Source organism: Zingiber officinale, chromosome 1B (genome assembly GCF_018446385.1).
Source record: "Zingiber officinale cultivar Zhangliang chromosome 1B, Zo_v1.1, whole genome shotgun sequence".
Taxonomy (NCBI): domain Eukaryota; kingdom Viridiplantae; phylum Streptophyta; class Magnoliopsida; order Zingiberales; family Zingiberaceae; genus Zingiber; species Zingiber officinale.
This window is the reverse complement of record NC_055986.1, coordinates 19060593-19086851: the sequence shown is the minus strand read 5'-3', so window position 1 is coordinate 19086851 and position 26259 is coordinate 19060593. Positions and strand designations below refer to the sequence as shown.

Sequence of the window (26259 nt, the reverse complement as noted above, 5' to 3'; positions counted from 1 at the left end):
GATCCTACATAAAAGACCTAGGATGCCTTTCTTATGTATTTTTTTCACTTATACATCATGTGAGATGTTAAGAAGATGTGTTTGACTCATCATGTTGGTTATAATGCATTACCTTAAGCCAAAATAACATCAAGAGACATTAATTCTTTATTGGACCAATCATTGAGAAGAGTTGTATACAATTCATGTGGTCATAGCTCCTAGAACATGATTGGACGTTTATTTTTAAAAATACTATACTCATGCATGAAATTATGCATTACGATCATAAAGATATAAAATTATGAGTTAGGTGCATAATTATCACATAAATGGATACTAGGAATGCATTACGATTTAGCATGAGAAAATATATTATGAAGAAACCACAACAGGACTTTAGGTCTATTATGGGATTTGAGATATATGCATTTTCCACTCATTTTTCCCAAGTAGATATCAACAAAATAGACCTCCCTACAAAATTTAAATATTTTTGGAGGTCTAGAGAATATTTGGTGCATTTTTAAAACTCTGTTCAGATATAATTCTAGACATATTGTGTATTAGTCGACTGATATTACCAGTCGACTGATAACACTATTTTGTGATACAGAGAGCTTCTGTATATTTTTGTTATTAAGGCCAGTCGACTAATACTTCCATTAGTCGACTGGTGTTCGCAAATCTTTATAAGGCGCACGCGATTGAGCGGAGACAGAAACCCTAGTTTTTTGTCGCCGCTTGCCATTTTTCGCTGACCACAACCCTTCACCACCTCTTTCATCCTCCTAAACCCTTCTAAAATCCTCCAAGCCCTTAGATCTACTCTCCCTCTCTTCTTCTACCGAGTGTTTTTTCTCCTATTCAAGTCTAGGGTTTGGGGATCATGTCAATCTTTCATCAACCTTTCAATCAGTGATAAATGGAGCGTAGGTAATGAGTTCTCAACTCTACTCTAAGATTTTTGTCTGATTAATGGCTAAACCTAACTTGTATGCATGTTTTCCATGGTTTCTATTTTGATTGGATTAAAATGAGTACATCATTTTTGCATTTGCATGGTTTAGAGTTAGAAAAAAAATGTAGGGCAGGAGAGGGTACCTCTCGGCAGCCCCCTCTAGTGCCTTTAGGAGATCGTTCCCTTCTGAGGCCGCTTGCCAATGATTTATGAATATTGACTTTCAAATGATGAGTTATTGATATCTCAATCAACCCTATTTTGGTGAAATTGCTCCCAACATCATTGAGACAATTATGCATTATGGTTTAGATAGGTTGGTAAATTGCACGTATACGGTTAATTTAGATCTATGTAAGGAGTTCTACAATAACCTCCATCCCATAAGTAGCAGTGGTGGTCAAGCATTTGACGCTATTTTTAGAGGAGTGTGTCTTGAGTTCACTCCTGATGTGTTGAGATCCTTCTTAGGGTGTAGGGCGTCTACTCGCACGTTCACATGCTTTCCTCAGGTTGTTGAGCCCCTCACCTAGTCACTTTCCCATGAGTCATCAACATTACTTTTATGCTCCTAGGACTCCTCTTAGGTGCATTTTTTATGCTACACGCATGCCCACCCATAGTTATATCTTTTACAAAGTTATTATTGCATGCATCTTGCCCATTGTCACTAAAGCAAGCAAAGATTAGACTACCTTATTTAGTTATGATGCATGCATTAGAGCAACGACTAGACATTGACGTCACTCTCTAAGTCTATGAGTCCATCATACTCTTCTCTGGTCCTGTGCAAGGGAAGTTGTACATGCCATTTTGTCATGTCTTTGTAGGATCGAAAAAGAATTTAGATATCTCCATAATTGCATGATATTGTCCACTTTGTGTTTAAGCCCTCATGGTTTTACTCTTGAGCTCTACCCAAAAGGCCTCATGCTAATGGAAATATCTTTCTCTTATAAACCCATGATCTTTCTAATGTGTTTTCAATGTGGGACTATGTTTGCAACCTTGCAACCCCAACAATCCCCCCTCAAATAAAGGATCACAAACTTCCAATGTCCGATCCTCGATCAACCAGGTCTTCCTACCCATCGATCCACCCGACCTATTAGGACTTCCTTGCCTAGCCGCAACTAGGACTTCCTGCCTGGTGTTTGGTCCTCTTGATTCGAACATAGGAGCCTCCACTTTCTTTGTTCGAGGTCAATATTGTACCCACATGACTCAATCAGATCATAGCTCTTGTGCACAGTCAGCGGTTAAACCTTCTGGCAGTTTGGGCTCTGATACCAATTGTAGGATTGAAAAAGAATTTATATATCTCCATAATTCCATGATATTGTCCACTTTGGGCCTAAGTCCTCATGGTTTTGCTCTGGGCTCTACCCAAAAGACCTCATGCCAATGGAGATATCTTTTTCTTATAAACTCATGATCTTTCCAATGTGTTTTCAATGTGGGACTATGTTTGCAACATTGCAACCCCAACAGTCTTAACATGGTTCTTCACATCTAGAAGGATTGATGTCACTAAGGGTGCACAACATCAGTTGTCGAAGAACTTTGATCAACTAGGGCCTCGACAAATATCTCTGGCACAGATTGAGCGACGTCAGGGCATTATTGTCTGGCGTCGCAGACATGGATAGGATGCTTTAGATTTGAACTATGATGCGGAGGAGGTTCCTGCTCCTGGATCAACACACATGTCCCTGAGAGAGCGGGTCACTCACTTGGAGGAGTTTGTCCATCAAGAGTTTCGGGAGGTCTATCAGCAGACAGAGATGCTCGAGATTATGCGACATTGGGATCTTGTATACCAGGGTCCTCCTCCTCCTCCTCCTCCTCCTCCTCCTCCAGCTGATGATGTTTAGGCATGATGCATGACTTTTAGTTAGTGTCGAGAGATTTTTGGCTTAGACATGTTTTTCTATTATTCGTCTCGAACACTATAGATGCTCTTGTAGTATGTTGTATTTCATGACTATGTCCCTTTATGGCTTTGTATAGGCTTATCCTATGTATGACTATTATGTTTATTTGTATGACTTCCATGCCTATTATTATGACTTTTAGGCATATTTATTTTTTGCTTGTGTATGATTGTTATGTTTATGTCTAATTTATGTGCTTATCGTCTGTTTATGGATAACTAATGTGCCTTTTGGTGATTATGTCTATTTCAATGTGAGAATTACCAAGTTGTCATATGATATATACATTGCACATTATTGTTGAAAATCCAGCACTAGTCGACTGGCACGTTGTGTTTTCAACTCTCATTTCTAATGCTTCACCTCGATTTCTCTTTCCTTTGGATATACTTTTTTATGACTTGTTTCTTTGACACTCGTATTTAGAAGGTATTTTAGATTAAGGGGGAGCTTGGATTAGTTTTGGTTTACGCTCCCTCTTTCTTTTTGTTGTCCGACAAATGGGAAGAAATAGATAGGTTAAGTTAGAACTTTCATTATGCCTGTGCTTTATGGTTATTGCATATTTAAAGACCTAGCTTAAACAAATTTCCTAGACATTAAAAAGGGAGAGATTGTTGGTGTAATCTTACTCCAGACATTATTTACTTTTGATGTTTGGTCAAAAAAGTTTAAGTACTTAAACAAGGTTGGTGATCTAACATAAATATTGAGTAAGCAGGTACAAAGGAAAGTCCAAGAAGATAGTCTTGGCAGGTGAAGTCCCAGAGGTGTGGCCTCTTGGCGAAAAGAGACTTGGCATGACGAAGCCAAAGGAGGCACTTGAAGGCAAGCGCAAGGATGAGGAGTCGTGGACTTGGAAGCATCCTAAGGGCTCAAGACTGATGAAAGATGCTTGAAGGTCTAAGTCTAGGCTAAGGAATTGGTTCAAGTATGAAAAATCATGTTTGAAGTCCTATATTCTCATATTAAGAGGTACCAACCGACTGATACTTCTATTAGTCAACTGATACCCGATATCAAAACAAATAGAATGTTGTGGTCGGCTACCAGTCGATTGACACAAGTATCAGTCAACTGGTATGCAACCATTGGGTTGATGACAGATAGAATCCTCACAAATTGTGCATAGCACAGTAGCCGTTACTTGCTACCAGTCGATTGATGCTTTCATTAGTCGACTGGTAATCAGGATTTTCAACTTGGAATATAAAAGGCTTGAGACTTGGAGAGAAATGATTAATTAATATAAAGACAGTGTTAAGCTCTCTAAGTGATCTATAAGTTTCCAAACTCTCAATCTCTTCTTCATAAGCTCATCTTTCATCTTGTAAGAAGAAGAGATCATCGTGTAAAAATTTCTCCACCTTCATTCTTGATTTGAGAAGGAAAAGATCATAGTGAAACTTGATCGTTAAATAATTGAGGGGTTAGCATTGTCTTCTCATATTTCATTATTTTATTTTTATTTTTATTTTTCTTACTTCAATTAACAATTTGTAAGTAAAAATTAAGAAAAATTATTCATCCTCTCTAGTTAGATATAAAGACTCTAATAAAATTTAACATCTTTGCTATAGCTGGTATCAAATTATAGATATCTGGATCACCACGGTATCATATCCCGGGTCACTGCTGGCTATAGCTAGGCAGGTGGGATGAGCCAATGAATATTTCGACCCAAGAAGCCAAGGAATTTCGACCCCAAGAAGCCAATTATAAAACATGAAGGGGGACAAGGTAGATTTATTTCCGTGCCGTTAGGTTTGGATCTCCGGCGACCAGAGAGCGGGCGAGCGAAAGGCGATATGGAGGCGATGAGGTCCGCGCCGGCGATAGCAAGGAGTGGCCACCCTTTCCCATGGCTGAATCTTATGGTGACCGAACCATTCTATCTCCTTCACGTTCTCCTCTTTTGCTCTTACTTCGCTGCTCGCAGTTCCTCTGTTCAAAGCCTCCCCTCGGATCTTTCCAATCATCTTATCCATCGGGTAGCTTTACTCATGCTTTATTATGTTAATTTTCCTTGTTTCTTGTTTCTTTTTTCTTTGTCATTGAGACATCACGAAGGTGACTATTTACTGCATTTTACTTCTGTTTTGTTTGTTTAATGGGTTTTTTTTTTGGATCCACAGGAGATTCAGGCGTTTCTTGCGTTTTTGGTTCTGCTGGTGGTGAAGGTATACCATCGGACTCATCATTGCTTCGCCTTTCCCCCCGCGTTTTAATCTGAATAAATAAAACTGCATAAGCCTTCGTGGCATATCATGGTTCACGCCCTCCTGCTTTGTATAATGAAATAAACCCTGCAAAGGTGAACTTCAAATGCAATTCGTTAAAATATCTTCCGTAAATTTTAACTCATCATATTGCACCTATTTTTCTTTATTTATCTTGCGGCTGATCTCAATGGATTGAAGTTGTGCAGCTCAATGATGATGTTTTTTTTGGCTTAGGGATTTCGTAAGCAGTGTTAGAAGTCTCAAAGATTACTAACTTAGAATCCTTTCTTGCGACTTTCTTATGACCACCCATTCTTAGATTTTTGAGAATCCTTGTCAATTCTCCTCCACAAAGCAATTGGGCATTGGAACACCAAGGCCTCACAATGCAGTTATGTTGTTCTCATATTTGGACAATTGAAAACGTTCCTGTCTCTAGGCAATCAGTTCTTCATGTTAAAATCTATGAAAACTAAAGTAGTAACTGCTGATGCAAAATTTTGTTCTAGATATAGATGGGAAGTTTAGCGCTGAGTTATTTTCCAATTGAGAGCAATTTGGACTATTTGTTGACATACTTGGCTACTGATTTAGATGAACATATTTCAAACAGGTGGTGAGGGAGGAAACCTGGGAAGCATTTGTTGCTGATAGTTTACTATATGCCAAGGTAGGTGAATCTACTTTTACCAATTTGAATAGTGAAGTATATTTAATTCTGGTTGCAGCATTGAATCCCTAGTGTTATGACACTTATTTGAAAAATTACAAGCCAATGATTTCCCATAGTTTAGTATCTGCTAAACAGTCTCTAGTCTGTTTCCCATTTTCAGCACATATTCTGTCATCCTGCTTACATAAAAAAATTCTAACATTCTTGATTGCCTTTTGCTTCAGGCATTCCTATTTGCAATTGCCTTAGTAATCAACTACAGCTTGGCCCTATGCTACTTGGTGGCTTTTCTAGGTAACTGTACTTCATTTTATTTATTTACCTTTTAACTACAAATTGTTGACCGTATTAAGGAATATTCTGATTTGATTTGATAACATTAAAGAATATTTTGGTCTGATTTGATTTGATATGATTAAGGAAATGACATAGAAGGAAAGGAATTAAATCTGTGATTGAGAGAGATTTTTATTTTGTAATATTCCTTTCTAATGTCTCTTGCATCCTCCTATTTTAGTCGGACTCCTTGTAAATTATACAATAATGAAAAAGAGTTATGTTTTTTTTCTCTTCATACAATTCCACATGGTATCATAGCAATAGGATGTAAGGATGAATTTTAAGGCAGCCATGGTTGGCTCTAGTCTAGCATCTTCAGATGTTGAGAGTGAGATGATGCCTTTGGAGGCAAAAGCCCAAGCAAATGCTTAACCGATGGCGGGTTTTCTTCCTGACAACTCTACTGGATCTCTCCAGATTACTCTTCATAAACTGAATGGAAAAAATTATCTTGAGTGATCTCAGACAGTACAATTGGCAATAGACGACAAAGGAAAACTTGGGTATCTCAATGGTGAAATCAAACCTCCAACCACAAAGGATCCAAGATTCGAGCAGTGGCGGTCTCAAAATTCTATGGTCACTGCTTGGTTAATAAACTCTATGGATCCTGTGATTGGAAAACCATTTATATTTCTACCCATAGCTCGAGATGTGTGGGAAGCTGTTAGAGAAACATATTCAGATTTGGACAATCATTCTCAATTGTTCGAATTAAACACTCGATAGTGGAAAATGGAGCAAGGAGATCGTGAGGTAACAACTTATTATAATGAGATGATGATTGTTTGGCAGGAGTTGGATTTGTTTGAAGAAGAAGATTGGGAAAATCCAAATGATAGTGCTCGCTATAAAAAGAAGATAGAAAGAGGCTGGGTATTTGTGTTCCTGGCTGGTTTGAACAAGGAACTCGATGAGGTTCGAGGGCGTATCTTGGGACGAAAGCCTTTGCCTCCTCTAAGAGAAGTTTTCTCAGAAGTACGTAGGGAAGAAGCAAGACGATATGTGATGCTAAAAAATATTCCTGAATAAAAACCAGAAATGGAAGGGTCCGCTCTTGCAGTTCGTGGTGCAAAATTTGAAGGAAATAGACAAGGAAAGCAAAGGCCTTGGTGTGACTATTGCAGAAAACCGTGGCACACTCGTGAAATTGCTGGAAGTTGCATGGAAAACCAGCATATGGGAAGAGGAAACAGGGAAGTGATAACAAGTTAGGGGGAGCACATGAAAGTCGTGCCCTTCATGTGAACAAATGGAGCACTTACAAAAACTATTTCAGTCCCAATCCTTAGGAAATTATAATTCTTCATGTGCCCTTGCTGATTCAGGTATTGTTCTCATCGGTACCCTTGCATGTACCAAATCTAATGGCTTCTGGATCTTAGATTCAGGTGCTACTGATCATATGACTGGTATTTTGCAATATTTCTCTTCTTATACACCAAGTGCAGGGAATCAAAAGATCAAAATTGCAGATGGTTCCTTTGCTACTGTTGCAGGAAAAGGACCAGTACCTATTTCTCAATCTATAACATTGAAAGATGTTCTACATGTTCCCACCCTTTCCTACAATCTTCTATCCATCAGTAAATTCACCCATTATCATAATTGTAGAGCTAATTTTTGTTCCTCGCATTGTGAATTTCAGGATTTGACCTCGGGGAAGATGATTGGGGATGCTAAACAGGATGGTGGGTTTTACCTCTTTAATGAAGGGTCAGACCATAAAACTTATTTCAGCTCTATTTCTATTCCAAATAATAGTGAAATTTTGTTATGGCATTATAGATTGGGTCATCCTAGTTTTCAATATTTAAAGTTGTTGGTTCCCAAACTGTTTATTAATAAAGAGCAGTCAGTTTTTCAATGTGAATCATGTGAATTAACAAAATATCATTGATATATTTTTCAACCTAAATCATTCAAAAAATCAGCACCTTTTACTATGATTCATAGTGATATTTGGGGTCCTTCTAGGGTGACCACTCTTTCTGGGAAATGATGGTACATTACTTTCATTGACGATCATACTAGGGTCACATGGGTTTTTTTGCTAAAAGAAAAATCTGAGGCTGCAATGATGTTCAAAATTTTTTAAAACATGGTTCAAACTCAATTTCATACTCAGATTAAAATTTTTCGAAGTGATAAGGGAATGGAATTCTTTAACAATATGTTGGGAAATTTTTTTTTATGAGAAATGAATTGTGCACCAAAGTTCATGTAATTATACACCCCAACAAAATGAGATTGCTGAAAGGAAAAACAAACATCTCCTTGAAGTTGCTAGAGCCTTGAGTTTTACAACTAAGGTTCCTAAGTATCTTTAGGGAGAAGCAGTTCTGACAGCAACCTATTTGATTAATCGAATGCTAACCCGAAATTTATCGTTTAGAACTCCAATCCAGGTTTTCACAAAATGCTTTTCTGATTCTCGGTTAGTGATAAACATCCCTTTAAAAATTTTTGGAAGTGTTGTATTTGTTCATAATTTTGATCCTAGAAAATCAAAACTTGATCCAAAAGCACATAAATGCATATTTGTAGGATACACCAACAATCAAAAGGGTTACAAATGCTTTGATCCAATTTCGAAAAAAATATTTGTCTCTATGGATGCCACTTTTCTTGAGGGAACTTCATACCAGAACGCTCATCTTCAGGGGGAGAACAAACCTAATGAAGATGAATGTGTCGATAAATCTGACTTAACCTTTGCGCTTGTTCCTAATGATGCCCTATCACTAAAAGTAAAAGAGGTAGAAAATGGGGAAAATATTGAGTCTACCGACAAACAAGAACAAAATGAAATAACAGAAATGGATGGGAAACGATATGAAGGTCTGGTCTATTCAAAGAAAAAGGAAGGCCCTAGTTCCTAGCATCCTCAAGTATCCGATCAGAGGTTTAATCATGAAATTCATGATTCACAAGGACCCAATCTTCCAGGTAATCCTGAGTTTTCTAGTGATCTTCCCATTGCTCTTAGGAAAGGTGTTAGATCTTGTACAAAATATTCTCGGTCAAACTTTGTGTCTTATGAAAATATTTCACCTTCCTATTGTACATTTATTTCACAATTGTCTAGTGTATCCATTCCTAACAGCATCCAGGAAGCCCTGAATGTTCCTGAGTGGAGAGAAGCTATTCTTGAGAAGATGAAAGCTTTGGAGAAGAACTCTACTTGGGAGAAAGTGGATTTTCCTAATGGGAAGACAATTGTTGGTTGTAAGTGGGTATTTACTGTGAAATACAACTCAGATGGATCCTTGGAGAGGTACAAGGCCCGCCTGGTAGCTAAAGGATTCACTCAGACTTATGGAGTAGACTACTCCGAGACTTTTTCTCCGGTTGCTAAATTAAACACAGTACGAATACTTCTATCTATAGTTGCTAACCTTGATTGGCCATTGAATCAGCTAGATGTGAAGAATGCATTCTTAAATGGGAACCTAGAAGAGGAGGTTTATATGGAACCTTCACCTGGATTCACTGATAAATTTGGGGATAAATTGTGCAAGCTGAGAAAGTCTATATATGGACTCAAACAGTCCCCCAGAGCTTGGTTTGACAGGTTTACAAGGTTTGTTAAAGGTCAAGGATATACTCAGGGTCAATTTGATCATACTCTATTTACTAAAAGATCCACCAAAAACAAGATTTCAGTGGTGATTATTTACGTGGGCGACATAATATTGACTGGTGATGATGCTGAAGAAATGAACAAATTGAAGCAAAGCTTAGCAAAAGAATTTGAGATTAAAGACTTGGGCCAGCTAAAATATTTTCTAGGAATGGAAGTTGTAAGATCCAAGAAGGGCATAGTGGTTACCCAACGGAAGTATATTCTGGATCTTTTAAAAGAAACAGGATTGAATGACCGCAGACCATCAGAAACGCCAATAGATGTTAGTGTTAAGCTTGGAGAAGTCAAACAGGGAACTCCTGCAGATGTAGGAAGGTACCAAAGACTGGTTGGAAGGTTGATTTACTTGTCACACACACGCCCTGATATTACCTTTGCTGTGAGTATGGTAAGTCAATTTATGCATTCTTCATTTAAAGAGCACCTTGAAGCTGCATATCGGACTCTCCGATATTTGAAAGGGACTCCAGGAAAAGGACTCTTTTTTAGGAAAATTGATAAGAGAGGGATTGAGGTGTATACTGACGCTGATTGGGCTGGATCAATCACTGATAGGAGGTCAACTTCAGGGTACTGCACATTTCTTTGGGGAAACTTAGTTTCTTGGAGAAGCAAAAAACAAAGTGTAGTTGCAAGAAGCAGTGCCGAGGCAGAATTTAGATCTATGGCTCAAGGGATATGTGAGGTTCTTTAGATTAAGAAGGTCCTAGAAGATCTTACTAAGGAAATTAATCTTCCTATGAAGCTGTACTGTGATAACAAGGCAGCGATCAGCATTGCTCAAAATTCAGTTCAACATGACAGAACAAAGCATGTTGAGATTGACCCTTTATAAAGGAAAAACTCGATGAAGGGATAATTTGCACGCCATTTGTGCCAACTTCATAGCAAGTGGCAGATGTGTTGACTAAGGGCTTGTTGAAACAAGCATTTGAATTTCAAGTCAACAAGTTGGGCATGATAGATATCTTTGCACCAACTTGAGGGAGAGTGTTGACAATATTAAGGAATATTCTGATTTGATTTGACAACATTAAAAAATATTCTGATATGATTTGATTTGATATGATTAAGGAAATAACATAGAAGGAAAGGAATTAATTTGATATGATTAAGGAAATGACATAGAAGGAAAGGAATTAAATCTGTGATTGAGAGAGATTTTTATTTTGTAATCTTCCTTTCTAATGTCTCTTGCATCCTCCTTTTTAGTCGGACTCCTTGTAAATTATACAATAATGAAAAAGAGTATGTTCTTTTTCTCTTCATACAATTCCACACAAATTAATATATTTTGATATATAAGCTAGTAGACATGAAAAAGAACGGGCAATAAAGCCATATGATTAGTCGTGAGCTATGTTTTTGCTCAGTTTTTATCTTTAGTTGATTTCAGTGAGTTAATTTGGTTAAAAATTATTAGGGTTAAATTTTATTGTAGGACCTTACTTGTAGCTTTAACAGATGTGGAACGTCACTTTTCTTTATGCAAAATTTTACTTGTTTCCCTGATATTTGGATTTATCTTTGCAGTAATATTCATTATTGCTCAGCAACCACCATACGATGGCCTAGGTATTACTTTCTCTCTTACATTATATTCTCCCAATCACTATACTGAATTAGATTCATGTCCTAGTCTATTATTATCTTTTACCCTTTTTTTGAAATGGAGGATGTATGCTATGAAAACCTTTGATAATTCATGAAATACTTGTCTCATTGAATGTTTACTTATGTTGCTTCGTTATTGAACTTATCAATATATTAGCTTAGCACTTCAAACTTTTTGTCATTCTCACTCATGGCATTTGCTAGCATAATTGAGGGATAAAATTCACCACAATTGTATGTTGAACATGCTTTGAAGCTGCTGCGCCATGATAACAAGAGCATAGCGGCATAAATTTGTTAGACACAGAATCAAAGGGCATGCATGCTACTATCATTTTCCTTTGAAGAGTAATTGATATTATACTTATCCCAAATGCTTAATCCTTTAAGAGAACACACAATTCATATAGATGGACTATTTTCAATGCCCACTACCTTTTCCAAACATAAAATGGAACCAAGCATAAAAGAAACTGTTATTAGTTTCTGTAGAATAAACTTTGTCTTGGTTTATAAATAAATTGCAAAAAGGATTTTATTGACTTGGTATCGAATTCCCTTCCTCTCACTGTCATGATAGACTAAGTTTAAAATTTGGACTAACTTGTAAAAAATTGCAGGCTGAAGTCTGGGTTCTTGTACACTGGGTTCATTATGGCAATTTAACACAGCTGAAATAAATATTTGGGTTGAGACTGGATTCAAGCTCATAACTCTGCATGTTACCATGTTAGCATAATTAATGACCACTTCAAAAGTCAAGTTGTTTGGAATTGGCCCGAATTATCTGTTTATGTTTTTCACAATCTACACATTTAACAATCTAAGGTAGCGAACTGCTAGATATTCACAGCGTGGTTATGACACAAAATGTATTGAGTCTGATGTGTGAGCCTGTAGGGTGCCCAGAAGAGGGAGAAGTACATTCACAAAAGAACTAAGTGTTGATAAAAATATGAGCACATCATGTTCAGGATAAAGTGCAGAAGTTCAAAGGATTTGAATAGCAAGATGAGCAATTGGAGAGGGCGACATTAAAATTTCATAAATTTAGATGGAAACTCTTGATTTAGAAATTGTTTTTCACTACCTCACTAAACTAATGGCGAATGGCAGCTTTCATATTCAGACCTTTATATGGTTCCTAATCTAAGCTGTGTAGCACATTTGTTCGTTTTAACTAGTTACACTAATGGTTAGGTATGTGAAATTAGTCAAGAAAATGTTTGATAAAATATCCTCAGAGCTATTTGGGTTTATAAAAGTGTTACTAGTTGTATCCTTGAGCTGATACAAATACATAAGTAGCTGAGGATCTTTGAGTTCCACTCTATGTTCTTTTATTTATGCATTAATTATTTTCAATAGAAGCTGAAGTTTTCTTTTTGTGAGTTTCAGGTGATTGTAGTCAATTAACCCCCTTTGCAATTAGAAAGCTTGTTGACTGAAGGAAACACTTCAAAATTTTGGCTGGTTAGTTGAGCATAATTATTTTGGCAGCTTTTGTTTTACATTTGCCAGCTTAAGTACATGAACAATTTTGAGTTCTTCAACCGGAAATAATTCATTGATTTGATCTGCTTTAGCACTTGAAAATTCATTAAACTCTTCTTTAATTTGATTTTCTTGTGGTTACAAAATTTGCATTGATGATTGAACAGGTTGAGTTTCGGGCTTTGTGTTCTTCAACGTATGTGTGTAACAGTCGTATTTTCCCTGATCTCTCAGTAATGTGAGTTCTTTATGCTGTAATGTCAGGAAAGCTTTTGTGTATCATTGTGCAACAATTTCACTTATTACAATGGCAAAGTTGGTTAGGTGTGTTTTTGTTTGTTAGTCAGATAATCAGACTTCATTATGGCATAGTGCTTTTAAGGGTGGTTCTCTATGGCAATTTCACCCAAAGTTGTTCAACAATATTTTAATGTCTTTGGTAGATAGTTAATCTGCAGTCAAAGATTCACCTAGCTATGGAAATATATAACTTCTGAAGTTTATTGCTATATGTTTTCCTTTCTTGATGTATTTCTTTTGTACATATCTGGCAGATACTCAAATAAAAATATTTCTTTTGGAATAGTGGATATCGGGCACTTTCCAAACGCTGCAGAGAAATTTGGAATATCTTTGCCTGGTAAATGATTTTTGGATGCTTTATTGGATATTGTTTTATGATCAATTGGTTTCTTTGACACCTACAAGGACGCTATCTTCTTATGCCTTTTTAGAACAATGATTTTTTTTGCTTAATTGACATTTTTATTAGTTCTTTCTTGTTTGGTCATGACAGGTCATATCCCAACTTATATTTTGTTTGAAAATGCCGTTGAAATTGCTAGACTGCCAGAAATTGGTTATGCAGAAATTTCTCTTCCAAAAATTTCAAAGGTATTCTTCTCTTATTGCTACTAGTCATTTGTTATTTCAGAATTATCTCAAATACAAAATTAGTAAAAAAATATAATTTCTAGTTCTAAAAGAGAAATACCTTTTTAAAATAAAACTTACCAATCCTTCAGTCAGTATCAGATTGATTGTTCAGGGTTGGCATACGTCATTTGTTGAAATACGACAACTAAAGAATTCTTGGTGTATTATCATGTACAATTGTCGAGCTATGAGAATTTAGGCTCCATGAGAAATTAGAATTTACAACTAAAAATTTAGAATTTAATTTTTAACTTTAGAATTATTTTTGACTAACATGTGAATTACCAATGCAACTTCTTGACTTTCTGACCATCCAACATGGGGAATTTCTAATCACCTGACTTTTTAATTAATTCAATTGTGAGTACATGGCAACAAGAGTAACCTCTTAAATAGTGCTTAAGCTACTTCACAATAGTTAAACATTGGGAAGAGTTATTATTGGGAATATGTTAGATACAATTATCCAAACATGTTTGTGTTTAGTAATAAGAAATTTTTAGTATAGTTCGAGAAATATCTCAAGGAGCTTAGTTGGTAAGAATCTTTGCAATAGAGTTTGTGTCTATCTCATGCTGAATTTGCTTACAATAATTCTTCAAGCAAACAATCAGTAAAACCTTTACAATGTTGTATGGTGACAATCCACCTATTCCTCTTGATTAGTCTCTTTTTTTGCCAAAAATTTGTGATGTCAACAAACAATCAAATACATGTGCAACAAACACTACAAGCATATTTCTTTCAAACTAGATTTAATTGGGGTTCATCTTTGCAAAGAACACTTTCCTTGAGATTGTCTTAACCAACTCAGCTTTGAGTCGATCTGCTATTCAAAGAATCAGTGAAAATACTTGTAAGATCGAACTTTTGGGAGAATATTATGCCTTTCTATATAAAAGATAAAAGGGTGATTGTCAAACTGCTCGAGATTTGGTTAATGTAAATATGTCCTAATGTCTTCAGTTTGTTGTCAAAATTGCCCCCTCTCTCTATTAACAAACGAATGATTTTGGTGATAAAGGGTAAATGGGTATTGTGGTCTTAGATAGAGGCATTTTGATATTAATCAAACCTTGGGGGGCATTTTGAAAGGCTAGTAAACATTACGGGGCATTTTGGAAATTACCCAGGATGAAATACAATTTTTGAATGACTTATTTTCAAGCTAAGAAGTATGATGCAGAAACTCTAAATGTGACTTTTGACTATCCAACACAGATCCTTCTAATTGCTCCACTCTGCAAGTTATTTTAGCATATAGTTCAATATGACAATTAGAGAAACCCCTAGGATAGCACTGTCATCGTACTTCATGATAATTAAACAATGGCAAGTCACCATGGAGAATATGTTATATAACATGCAAGCATTCCTTTTGTGGCACTTGGACATTTTTAGTTTACTCGTGGGTATTTGGTTTGATTGCGCATTAATTTTAAGAGGTCATTACTTTTCTTCTTCTTACTTTAAAGTTTGTTTGAGTTTATAAAAGTTTCATTGTAGATCCTTTAGGTCATCATTGTTTTAGTAACTTAATTAACTTATGTTTTTTTTTTCATGTTTGTTTAGGAGGATGAAAGATGGATATTCATTCTCATTCTTTTGAATTTATAGTTACCCCTTTCTCTTTTCTTTGTGGAATTCGTGTAAGAAAGATTTTTCTTAGTGTGGTTAGACTATTTAGTGTAGCCTTGACTGCTACCTAATTACCAACTCGTCCTTCATCTTAAATGATGTAGCTAAACTCTTGTTCTAACTATCACCAATGTTACCTATGCAACCCCTAAACAACTGGAAGGATGATCAAATCTGAATGTGTCAAGCTAATTAACTTGCTTTTGGCATCTATTTTATACTGTCCCTCCAAATGAATTAGGTTATACATGTGCACATGATACAACAATCAAGCCTTATCCCACTAGGCGAAGTCGGCTATATGAATTTTTCTACGTCATTGGGTTGAACCCCCTACTATATCATTATCTATACTTAAATAAAGTTTATCTTGTTTTACTGTTGCTAACTAAGTTTTTTTTTGTCTTCCTTATTTGATGTGTGTATTTGTCATAGTTTCACATTACCTGATTGGAGCATTTATTGGTCGTCTAAGTACATGTTCTTACCATCTTAAACGTGTCTCTCATAGTTTTCCCTCAATAGATGCAATTTCGACTTTCTCTCTAATGCTTTTATTTTTTTATTTTGTCCATCCTTGTATATCCACACATCTATCTTAACATCTTCATCTTTGTAACTCTTATTTTCTGCTAATGTGTTCGAGTCATAGCCCAACATTCAACGTCATATAACATAGCAGGTCTTGTTGGTGCAGCGGAGACCGGCAAGAGGGGGGTGAATTGCTGAAAACAAAAAGTAACTATACCCTCCTCGTACTTTCAACTCAGTTAGTGCAATAGTTAACAAAATAATAAAACAGTAAAAGAAAGACACAGAAGAATTAACCTGGTTACAACCAAGGAGGTTGTTAATCCAGGGCAATAGAAGCGCACTAAAAGAAACTCTCCTTTGCTGAAGGCGGAGAAGCCTTTTACACTTTCAAAAGCTCAGAACTATTGCTAGGAAACACTACAGATTGAATGTTTGAGTTGTTCTCCAATTCCTAGCTCCAGGGGCCTTTAAATAGCCTCTGGAAATTCTATCCCGAGGGTCCAAGGCGCCTCTAACAAGGTTCAAGGCGCCTCCATCGTGGATAGAACTCTATCCGAACGCAAACGGTCATTTGACTGCTGAACGCGCCTCCACTGGTCAAGGCGCCTTGACTGGTGGCGCTTGTGGGCGCCCGATCAGTTGGGCGCCTCAAGCCGGCATCCAGAGTTGAGCTCACCTGAATCCAACTCTGACCTTCTTCTCAAGCAGGCTTCCTCCTCGGCTTCTCATTCCTCAGATGCCCCGTGCATGTTTGTTTCGCTCCACCGGTGTACTTTTCTATAACTTCTCATCCCTCGAATGCACTAAGTCCATCGACTCATTTTTCGTGTCATCCTTCTCGCTCATTGCATCTTCCTCTCGACTTCTTATGTTCCTAATTCCCTGTACTCTTAGACATAAGGGATCAAATCCACATGGCTTAACTTAACTTGGTTGATCACATCAAAACTAACCTACGGTATTTACATCTCTCCATTTTTGATGTGCATCAACCCAAGTTCAAGTTAGGGTTAACATAGACATTAACAGTAATTTTAAAGAAAAAAATTACTAAACTAACAAGTTAAAAAATTTTTTGCAATTAGTAAAATTGCAACACTTTTTATAAAATTTTTTTAACTCCCCCTAAATTTGTACTTTTCTCTCCCCCTTTGATCACAGCAAATATGGGGTCTTAAGTAAAATATTTTCAAGTAAGATTAAAGATTTTGAAAATATTCTAAGTTAAAAATGAATTTTTGAAAAAATTGCTAAGTTAAAATCAATTTTCAAAAAAAATCTAAGTAAATAAAATCCTAAGTAAATGTTCAAATGTTCCAAAAAAAATTCTAAGTCAAGTGAATGATTTTTGAGAATATTCCAAAAAAAATTTCTAACCCAAAAAAAAATTAAGTTAGAATTTTTTTTTTAAAAAAAAATTTCTAAGAAATTTTTATTTATTTTAACAAATATTTGATAAACTCTCAAAGCATTATTTAATACTTGTATAATACTTTTTCAGAAAGTTAATTAAACATTTCTTTCAATATTTTAGCTTTCATGTCGTGGCGAGGCACTAGGCCTTCTTGGTTATTGGAGCAACAACCATTTCCTTAGACAAAGCTTCCATAAAGAATTTCAATGTTTAATTTTCTTACTGTAAGCTTTTAATTTTTGAAAAATTAATTAAGCACAGATTTTGGAACCAATAGAGGTTCCTTCGGATTATTCAAAAATCTAGGGGGTACATAGTTTCTTGGTATTTTTCTAAGTTGACCTTGATGCTTCCTTATATACCAATTTAATTTACCATAAGTTCTAATTTTTGACTTTGGAAATTTCTTTAAGCATGCATCATTTTTCAATTTTTCAATTTCTAATTTTAAATTTTCATTTTCTGATTTTAGATGATCATATATTTCTAACGGGCATGCTCTTGCTAAGTTCAACTTTAGTTCAGCATTCTCTTTTTCTAATTGATCTAACTCTTTAGAAAGAGACTTGATAAATTTGAAAGATTGAGTTGGGGTTAGATTGCGTACCTTACTTACAGTGCAACGCTCCCTTCACCCTTTCTTCTTCGATGTTCCTCCCCTTCATCGATGCTCATCTCGAGCCCGAGTCTTCTTCCGGTTGATGGTTCGCCATTAGCGCTAACCCCGAGATGTCCGACTCAGAGGTTGACGAATCGACCAAGTAGCCTTCAGATTCTTGTGCTTGGAGGGTTCTGGTTTCTTGTATTTTGGCTTTGCCTTTTCTTTCTCCTTTCTCTTTAGCTTTGGACAGTTATCTTTGATGTGTCCCTCTTCGTTGCAGTTGTAGCAACGAACCGTCCTCTTCTTTCGATGATGCCTCTGCGATTTAAATTTATTAGAACTGAAAAACTTATTGAAGCGTCTTACCAGTAGTGCCGCTTCGGATTCGTCGACTGAGGCTTCGGAGTCAGAATTGTTCATCTTTGCCTTTAAGGCAATGTTCTGACTTGTCTTCTCTGCTCCGTTGGGTTCTGAAACTCTTACCTCGAGGTCCTTAGAGATGTAGTACGCATCTACTAAGGAGGCCCACTCTGGAGTTCTCGGGAAGGCATTGAGCGCGTATCGGATAGAATCCCGGTTGGTTACCTCTTCTCCAAGGTTCGTTAGTTGCGTTATCAGCTCCTTGATTCTCGCTTGGAGTTGCGCTACCTTCTCGCCTTGGTTCATCCGGAGGTTCGTTAACTGGTTCCGGAGGATGTCGCGCTTCGCTAGCTTCGCTTCGGAAGTACCTTCGTGAAGCTCCAGGAATTTCTCCCAGAGATCTTTCGCTGAGTTGTAGCTTCCGATCCGATGCAGTGGAACTCGCCTTTCCGTTGGCGGCGAAATCGGCTTGCTCCTTCTTCCACGTGTTTTCTTCTTTGTCTTTCGGCAAAACCATATTTCATCGTAATAAGAATATCAAAATCCGCTTTAAAAAATACCTCCATTTTTCGCTTCAGTGGCGAAGTCTCCGTCGAACTCGGGGATGGATCGCTCCCGCCATCGTCTTGATCGTAGTGCTTCATTGGCGGTTAGTCATTCCGAGGCCGTGGCTCGATACCACTTGTTGGTGCGGCGGGACCGATAATTGCTGAAAACAAAAAGTAACTATACCCTCCTCGTACTTTCAACTCGCTTAGTGCAATAGTTAACAAAATAATAAAACATTAAAAGAAAGACACGGAAGAATTAACTCGGTTACAAGGAGGTTGTTAATCCAGAGCGATAAAAAGAGAAAAACTCTCCTTCTTTGAAGGCGGAGAAGCCTTTACACTTTCAAAGCTCAGAACTATTGCTAGGAAACTACAGATTGAATGCTTGAGTTGTTCTCCAATTCCTAGCTCCAGGGGCCTTTAAATAGCCTGGAAATTCTATCCCGAGGGGCGCCCAACAAGGTTCAGGCGCCTCCAGCTTTCGGCGGATAGAACTCATCCGAACGCAACGGTCATTTGACTGCGCCACCAGTCAAGGCGCCTTGAGGCGCCTCAGTCGGGTTGGGCGCCTCAGCCGGCTTTTTGACTTCACTTCGATGCTCCGATCTTTTGGGTGATTGTGGCCAACCGAAATAGGGCTCACCCGAACCGAATTTCCGGCCTTCCTCGAGCAGCCTTCCGTCTCGGCTTAACGTCCCTCGAACGCCGCGCACGCTCTTCACGCCCACCGGAGTACTCTTCCGCAGCTCTCTCGTCCTTCGGACGCACCGAGCCCGTCGGCTCCCTTCCCGTGCCGTCCTTCTCGCTAGCTGCGTCTTCCGCTCGACTTCCTGTGCTCCTAAGCTCCTGCACACTCAGACACAGGGATCAAACACAGCAGGACCTAACTAACTTGGTTGATCACATCAAAACTACCACGGGGTCCAACAGGTCTAACCGCTGTTTTATAAAACTTTCCTTTAAGTTTTAGAGTTACTTTACGATCACATAAAACACCTGACACTCTCCTTACTTAAAGTTTTCAATTCCAGACAACTCGTCATCTACTATTTTACAATTGTTTCATTACGTTTAATATTGCTAAACTTAAATTCCATATAACCTTTTACTTTTAGTGGTTCCCGTCAAAATTTTAATTTAACATTTAGTCTTTCACGTGTTTCATCTACCAAAACAATGTCATCTGCAAACAACATGCACCACTGTACTGTCTTAAATGTGTTCAATGAGTTCGTTCATGATTAGTATAAAAAGATAGGGACTTAGAGTTGATCTTGGTGTAATCCTATCTTTATTTGAAATGCTTCGACCTCTCTTTTCTAGAATTCTTCGTATAATTTCTCTTGACACTTTATCATAAGTTTTTTCTAAGTCAATAAATAACATATACAGATCTTGTTTTTGCTCTCGATACTTTTCAATTTGTTGCTCGAGAAGATGTATAACTTCAATTATCGACTTTCCAAGTATGAGTTCAAATTGGTTTTTAATCACCGTAATCTTCTTTCTTAATCTTTTTTCTATTATTCTTTATTAAAGTTTCATAATATGATTCATTAGCTTAACATCTCTATATTTTGCAATTTTATAGGTCTCCCTTCTTATATAAGAGAACTAGAGTACTTATTCTCCATTCATCACACATTTTTTTTCGTTTTTAATACATATGAAATAATTTTGTATGTTATTCAATACTTAGTTTCCCTAAACATTTCCATACTTCTATCGAAATATTAGCTAGTCCAACAACTTTTTTATTTTGCATCCCATTTAAAAAATTTTCTACTTCTGAAGTTTGAATTCTATGATAAAAATTTAAATTTCTATACTCATTTAACTTACTTAAATTATCTTAGTTAAGTTGGTCACATAAACTGTTATTAAAAAGTTGATAAAAATACATCTTCCACTACTCTTTTATTTCTCCATCATTTATTAATACCCTATTGTATTCATCTTTAATATAGCTTATTTGGATAAGATCTCTTGTCTTCCTCTCTCTTATTTTAGTTATTCTATAAATATCTCATTCTCCTTCTTTTGTATCTAATTATCGATACTGGGGGGTGAATAACTCTCTCGCTTCGTCGATGATGATTTGCAGCGAAATTCTTGAAGCAAACATCTCTCAATGTTAACACAAAGGATTTATTTAGTATCCACCTCAAGAAGAGGTGACTAATCCAAGGATCTACACTCGAGCACACTCTCCATTATGTAAACACTCATTCTTGGAACAATCCGGAGGTGGAGAAATCTCGTACAACTCAAGAACAATAAATACAACTCTAAACAAGGAAACAAATCAAAATACAAATCGAAGACGACTTAACACTTTGAACCTTAAATCCTTGAGATTTTCTTTCTTTAAATGTCTCTTGAAGGTGGAAAATGCAACAACACTTTGTCTCCCAAAACTTCCAAGAACCGGCGAACAAAGCGAAGATAAAGGTGGAGACTTCTTGTTACGTTTGAACCTTATCAACGACTTTATTCTTCACGATCTAGGGCTTCCAATCGATTGGACTTACTCCCCAATCAATTGCCACGTGAGATCCGAGCGTTACCAGCCGTTCGATCTCGTAACTGTGCAATAATCATATCCCAACTGATCGATTAGGCCATCTGACTCGATCAGTTGATCGATTCAGCTGCTTCCGCGTTCACACGAGAGGCCCCAGAATCGATTAATCAATCAATTCCGCCTGACTCGCGATATCACACTGCGTCCGGAATCGATTAGGTCAATCGATTCCATCACCTTTTGTTCTTACGACAACCTGCCCTAATCGATTAGTCAATCGAGCCTAATCGATTGGACCAATCGATTCCGGTCTTTTCTGTGTTCTCGCAAGAACCTCCTAATTGATTACTGAATCGATTAGCTTAGGGTCAATCGATTGCCCAACCCTAACTTGCTTAATCTAAGGCTAGAGTTTCCTTACCCAACATTAGGTTGACCATGACCTACTACTGGGACTTTCTCATGCCTAGCATCTGGTCAACCTTGACTTACTGGGACTTTGTCACCAAGTGTCCAGTCAATCGTTTGACTCACTTGGATTTTCTCCTTGTGCTAAGTGTTCGGTTAACTTTGACTCAATTGAACTTATCATCTCATGCCTAGTATTTGGTTAATCCTTTGATCCACTTGGATTTTTCTCTTTATACCAAGTGTTTGATCAATTTTGACCTACTTAGATTTATCGTCTTGTGCCAAGTGTCCAGTCAACCGTTGACACACTTGGATTTCCAAACACCAGATGTCCGATCAACCTTAACCCACTTGGATTTCCACATGTCTGGCTTCACTCACTAGGGCTTTTCACCATCTAACTTCACTCACTAGGATTTTTCATTTGTCCGGCTTCACTCATCAAGACTTTCTCCTAGCTTCACTTACTAGGGTTTCTCAACTGTCTGGCTTCACTTACCAGGACTTTTCATTGTCTGGCTTCACTCACCAGGACTTTCCAACACTAAGTGTTCGGTCAACACTGATCCACTTGGATTTTCTTCTTCTGTCAACCTTCGCTCATCAAGACTTTCTCCTAGCTTCACTTACTAGGGTTTCTCAACTGTCTGACTTCACTTACCAGGGCTTTTCATTGTCTGGCTTCACTCACCAAGACTTTCCAACACCAAGTGTCCGGTTAACACTGATCCACTTGGATTTTCTTCTTCTGTCAACCTTCCCATTGGTCTTTCCCTTGCCTAACCTCCAGTTAGGACTTCTCAGTCAAGTATCTGGTCAACCTTGACCAACTTGACTTTTCTAGTTAACCTTTGACCGTCAATCTCCTATATGGATAATTACATTAGCAATCTCCATATATGGTCAAATATCTGGTCAACCATGATCTATTTGACTCCTTCCTCTCATATTGTCAAATATCGAAACTCAAGCTCAGGCCAACTCAAGCTTAGTCAATCTGATCAACTTTGATCTAGCGGAAATTGCACAATAGATATAACCGTCCAAAGTTTCATTATTTACTTCATTCATTGCTTTCTTAACCTCTTTCTTGATTTTTTTTTCAAGTTTTCCTCATTTTTATAAATATGTAATTTCTATAGGTCGTTCATTTTTCCTTCACTTTCTGTACTTTCTCATTCCATTATCGAGACTCCTTGGTGGTGCATGTCCCTTTGACTCACCAAGAGTGTCGAGATTCCTTGGTGGTGCATGTCCCTTTGACTCACCAAGTACACTCTTGGTTACTATTTTCAACTTCGATATTATTTTATCCCATGTCGTATTAGAGTACTCTTATCTCTTAAATATATTTTCTTCCCATCCTTTAACTTCCATCACTTAATTCTACGAGTCATGTATATTTTTTCTCCTATTGATACTATGTTTGAGGCGTATATCCAACACTACTAACTTATGTTGGGTAGTTAAACTTTATCTAGGGATGATCTTACAATATTTACAAATATTTCTATCTTTCTTTTTAATAATAAGAAAATCAATTTACGATTTATTATTCTCTTTTTTGAGCGTGATCAAGTTTTCTTTTCTTTTCTTAAAAAATATATTAGCTAGTACAAGGTCACATGCTATCTTAAAATCTTATATAATTTTTTCTTCTTCATTTTTTGTTTTAAACTCATAACTCTCATGCACCCTCCTTATCTATTTAGATCGCCTCTTATTAAAATCATCTTATTTGATGGAATGTTTTGTAATACTTCATCTAGGTCGACCTAAAACTTTGATTTGATATCTTTATTTAATCTTATTTGAGGTGCATATATGTTAATTATGTTCATAATTTCTTTCTCCACTACTATTTTGAGTGCTATAATTTTATCTTCTTTCTAACTACGCTAACAACTTCATCCTTTAATAAACCATTTACAACAATATTCACTTTATTTCTTATTTTATTTTTTCTTATGTACCATAACTTAAAATCCGAGTTCTCTATTATCTTTACATTCTCACCTATCCATTTTCTCTCTTGTATACACAAAATGTTAATTTTTTCTTAATTATCGTATCTACTATCTCCATTTTTTTACCGGCGAGAGTTTCTACGTTCTATGTTCAAATTCTTAGACTATTAATTTTCTTATAATATTTGTTTTTATCCAATATTTGATATGAGAATTTTTACTTATTTAATATTACACCTAAGTTTTTATAGAGATGTAGCGGTACTTACCGATACGTTAGAGTCAGATCCTGCAGTGCGAACTCTTGTATGGACACATGATGTTGTAAAAAAAAGATTTTAATCGACGAAGTTCCATAAAGCTCATGCAGGAATTTTCGTGTGTTTCCAATTGCTGAAGCTTCTTTGTCAAAATTTTTTGAGCTTGATAGACGATTTATTGGATACATCTATGGTTAACTTGCCACGAAACTGATGTGACTGAGTCACCGACGACTTATCATCACCTTGTGTCTTAACCCAACCCAACTGGAAGACTGATAAATCTAAATGTCTTAGAGATAATTAAAGTTTCTTTTAGTTATGCCTTGTGTCTATTTTATCCTCTTCCTGAAAACGAATTAGTTTAAAAGTATGTACACATTGTGCTGCAAACATTAAAAGACTAATCGAGGAGGTTTCATAAAGCTGATGCAGTAAATTTCTTGTTTTTATTGCAGAAGCTTCTTTGTCAAAATTTTGAGCTTGATAGACGACTTATTGAGTACATCTCCAGTTAGCTTCTTACGAAACTGATGCTGAAACTAGTTTTTTTTTTTTTGTGTGTTAATTTTAGTTGGTATTTTCTGGTGTTGGCTACTTAAAATTATCTCAAGTCAGTTGCTGGTACGAGTATCAATTATTTCTTTACACGATTATGGATTGTAATGTGAGTTTTTTTCCTTTTAACTTTTTGTACCAAACCCAATGCTGAGATATTTTTAATAAAGATACAATTTATTCATATTATTTAAGCTTTTCTGGCTCTTATTTAAAAACATATACATATGCGGACCTAACACAGTCATGCCGTTCTATGACTTGTTTGTAGGACATTGCTATTTTAGTCGTCTTTAGTGGGTGCACTTTGTCTTTTAAAATTTTACTGCGTTACTTTTTCTCAGATGAAATAAAACAATTATCTTTAGGGAAAGCAATAGTATAAGAATAGAATAGAAATATATATTCGTTAGTTTTTTTAGGGAATAATAATTTCGACATATGAAAATAAGTATTCTTATGATTTATAAAAAGAATAGCCAAGATAAAATAATAGTTGTCAGAAGCAAAATCCATATTCATTTTATACATCACACCTGAATGCTTAGAACTTTTCCCTAATTTGTTTGATTGGATGCTTTGACATTTGAGAAAAATGCATTTCGTAAAAGCATTTTCAAGAGTAAGTGCATTCTTCAAACATAATTTAGCGTGATGAAGTCTCATTCAGACTTGCTTTATTAGATACGTTTCTAATTTATGGTGTTTGTTTAGATTTAATTATCTACTTTCTGCAATGATAATTTCTAGTTGCTAAAGTATGCCCTTTATTTAATTTTACATTTCAGATTTTTGCAAATTAAAATAAGACAATTTTTTTAAAAATTCTATGCAGTCTTCTAAATTTCGGACCAGGCGTTAGGCGACTGCCAACCGCACTGAAAAAGTGTTAGGTAGTCAACCTAGGTGAAAGCATACGTCATTTGACAGGATGCCGGCGCTGGAAGCGTCATGGGACGCCTCCGGCGTCGCTGGCAATGGCGGAGTCAGGTTAAGAGGTACTGGGGCGATAGCCTGGTGGCTAAGGCCGGTGAGAAAGAAAAAAAAACTTGGATTTATAGTTGGGAAAGGAAAAAAAAAAAAGAGAAACAGTGGAAGGTAGGGTGTCTGTGTTGACAATGACACTCGTAGTCCACAACTTGAGTAGATCACTTGGGTTGGCTCTGCCATTGGCCGCTGGAAGCGTTGTGGGACGCTTGAAGCATTGCAGGACGCTTAAAGCATTGCGGGACGCTTCTGGCGCCGTCTCATAAAATCGACACGAGCGATGTTGCGTTCATGTTATCGAAAAAGATTTAATTAATTTAAATAATTTTCAAGAGAAGTGTGATATTTTTAATAAATTTTTATAAATCCTAATTGAATTATCCTAATAAAATATATAAAAAAATAAATTTAAATAAAAAAATAAATTTTATTAATTTATATTATGAAAATTGTTTTGTTACTGTTTTAAATTTTATTTAAAAATAAAAAATTCTAATATATCATATTTATATTTTGATATATATATTTTAATTATTTTATATTTTTTTACTATTTAATTAATACTCTAGTTTTCTTACTATTTTAAATATATATTAAATAAATAAATAAATAAATAAATAATTTATATAATTATGATGTATCATTTTTTTAAAAAG

The 26259-nt window shown here is 36.3% G+C and overlaps 1 protein-coding gene across 4 annotated transcripts; it reads left to right on the top strand.

The window, feature by feature from the left end:
- The first annotated feature begins 4492 nt into the window (after positions 1-4492).
- On the top strand, positions 4493-25594 carry LOC122052048 (thioredoxin-related transmembrane protein 2-like). Of its 4 annotated transcripts, none has more exons than XR_006131744.1 (10): positions 4493-4865; positions 5010-5054; positions 5710-5766; positions 5994-6063; positions 7757-7824; positions 11288-11329; positions 12767-12841; positions 13449-13502; positions 13659-13756; positions 25452-25594. XR_006131744.1 is itself a non-coding variant. In XM_042613440.1 (10 exons), the coding sequence occupies exons 1-10, from the start codon at positions 4683-4685 to the stop codon at positions 24574-24576; spliced, it is 786 nt and encodes a 261-aa protein (XP_042469374.1). In that variant the 5' UTR covers positions 4498-4682; the 3' UTR covers positions 24577-24800. The 4 variants fall into 4 exon arrangements, 1 of the variants encoding a protein (XP_042469374.1); XM_042613440.1 differs by lacking the exons at positions 7757-7824; positions 25452-25594 and adding exons at positions 13030-13100; positions 24517-24800 and having other exon boundaries at positions 4498-4865; positions 11288-11347; positions 12786-12841; positions 13417-13502; XR_006131746.1 differs by lacking the exons at positions 13449-13502; positions 13659-13756; positions 25452-25594 and adding an exon at positions 13417-13437 and having other exon boundaries at positions 4497-4865.
- Positions 25595-26259: the final 665 nt, after the last annotated feature.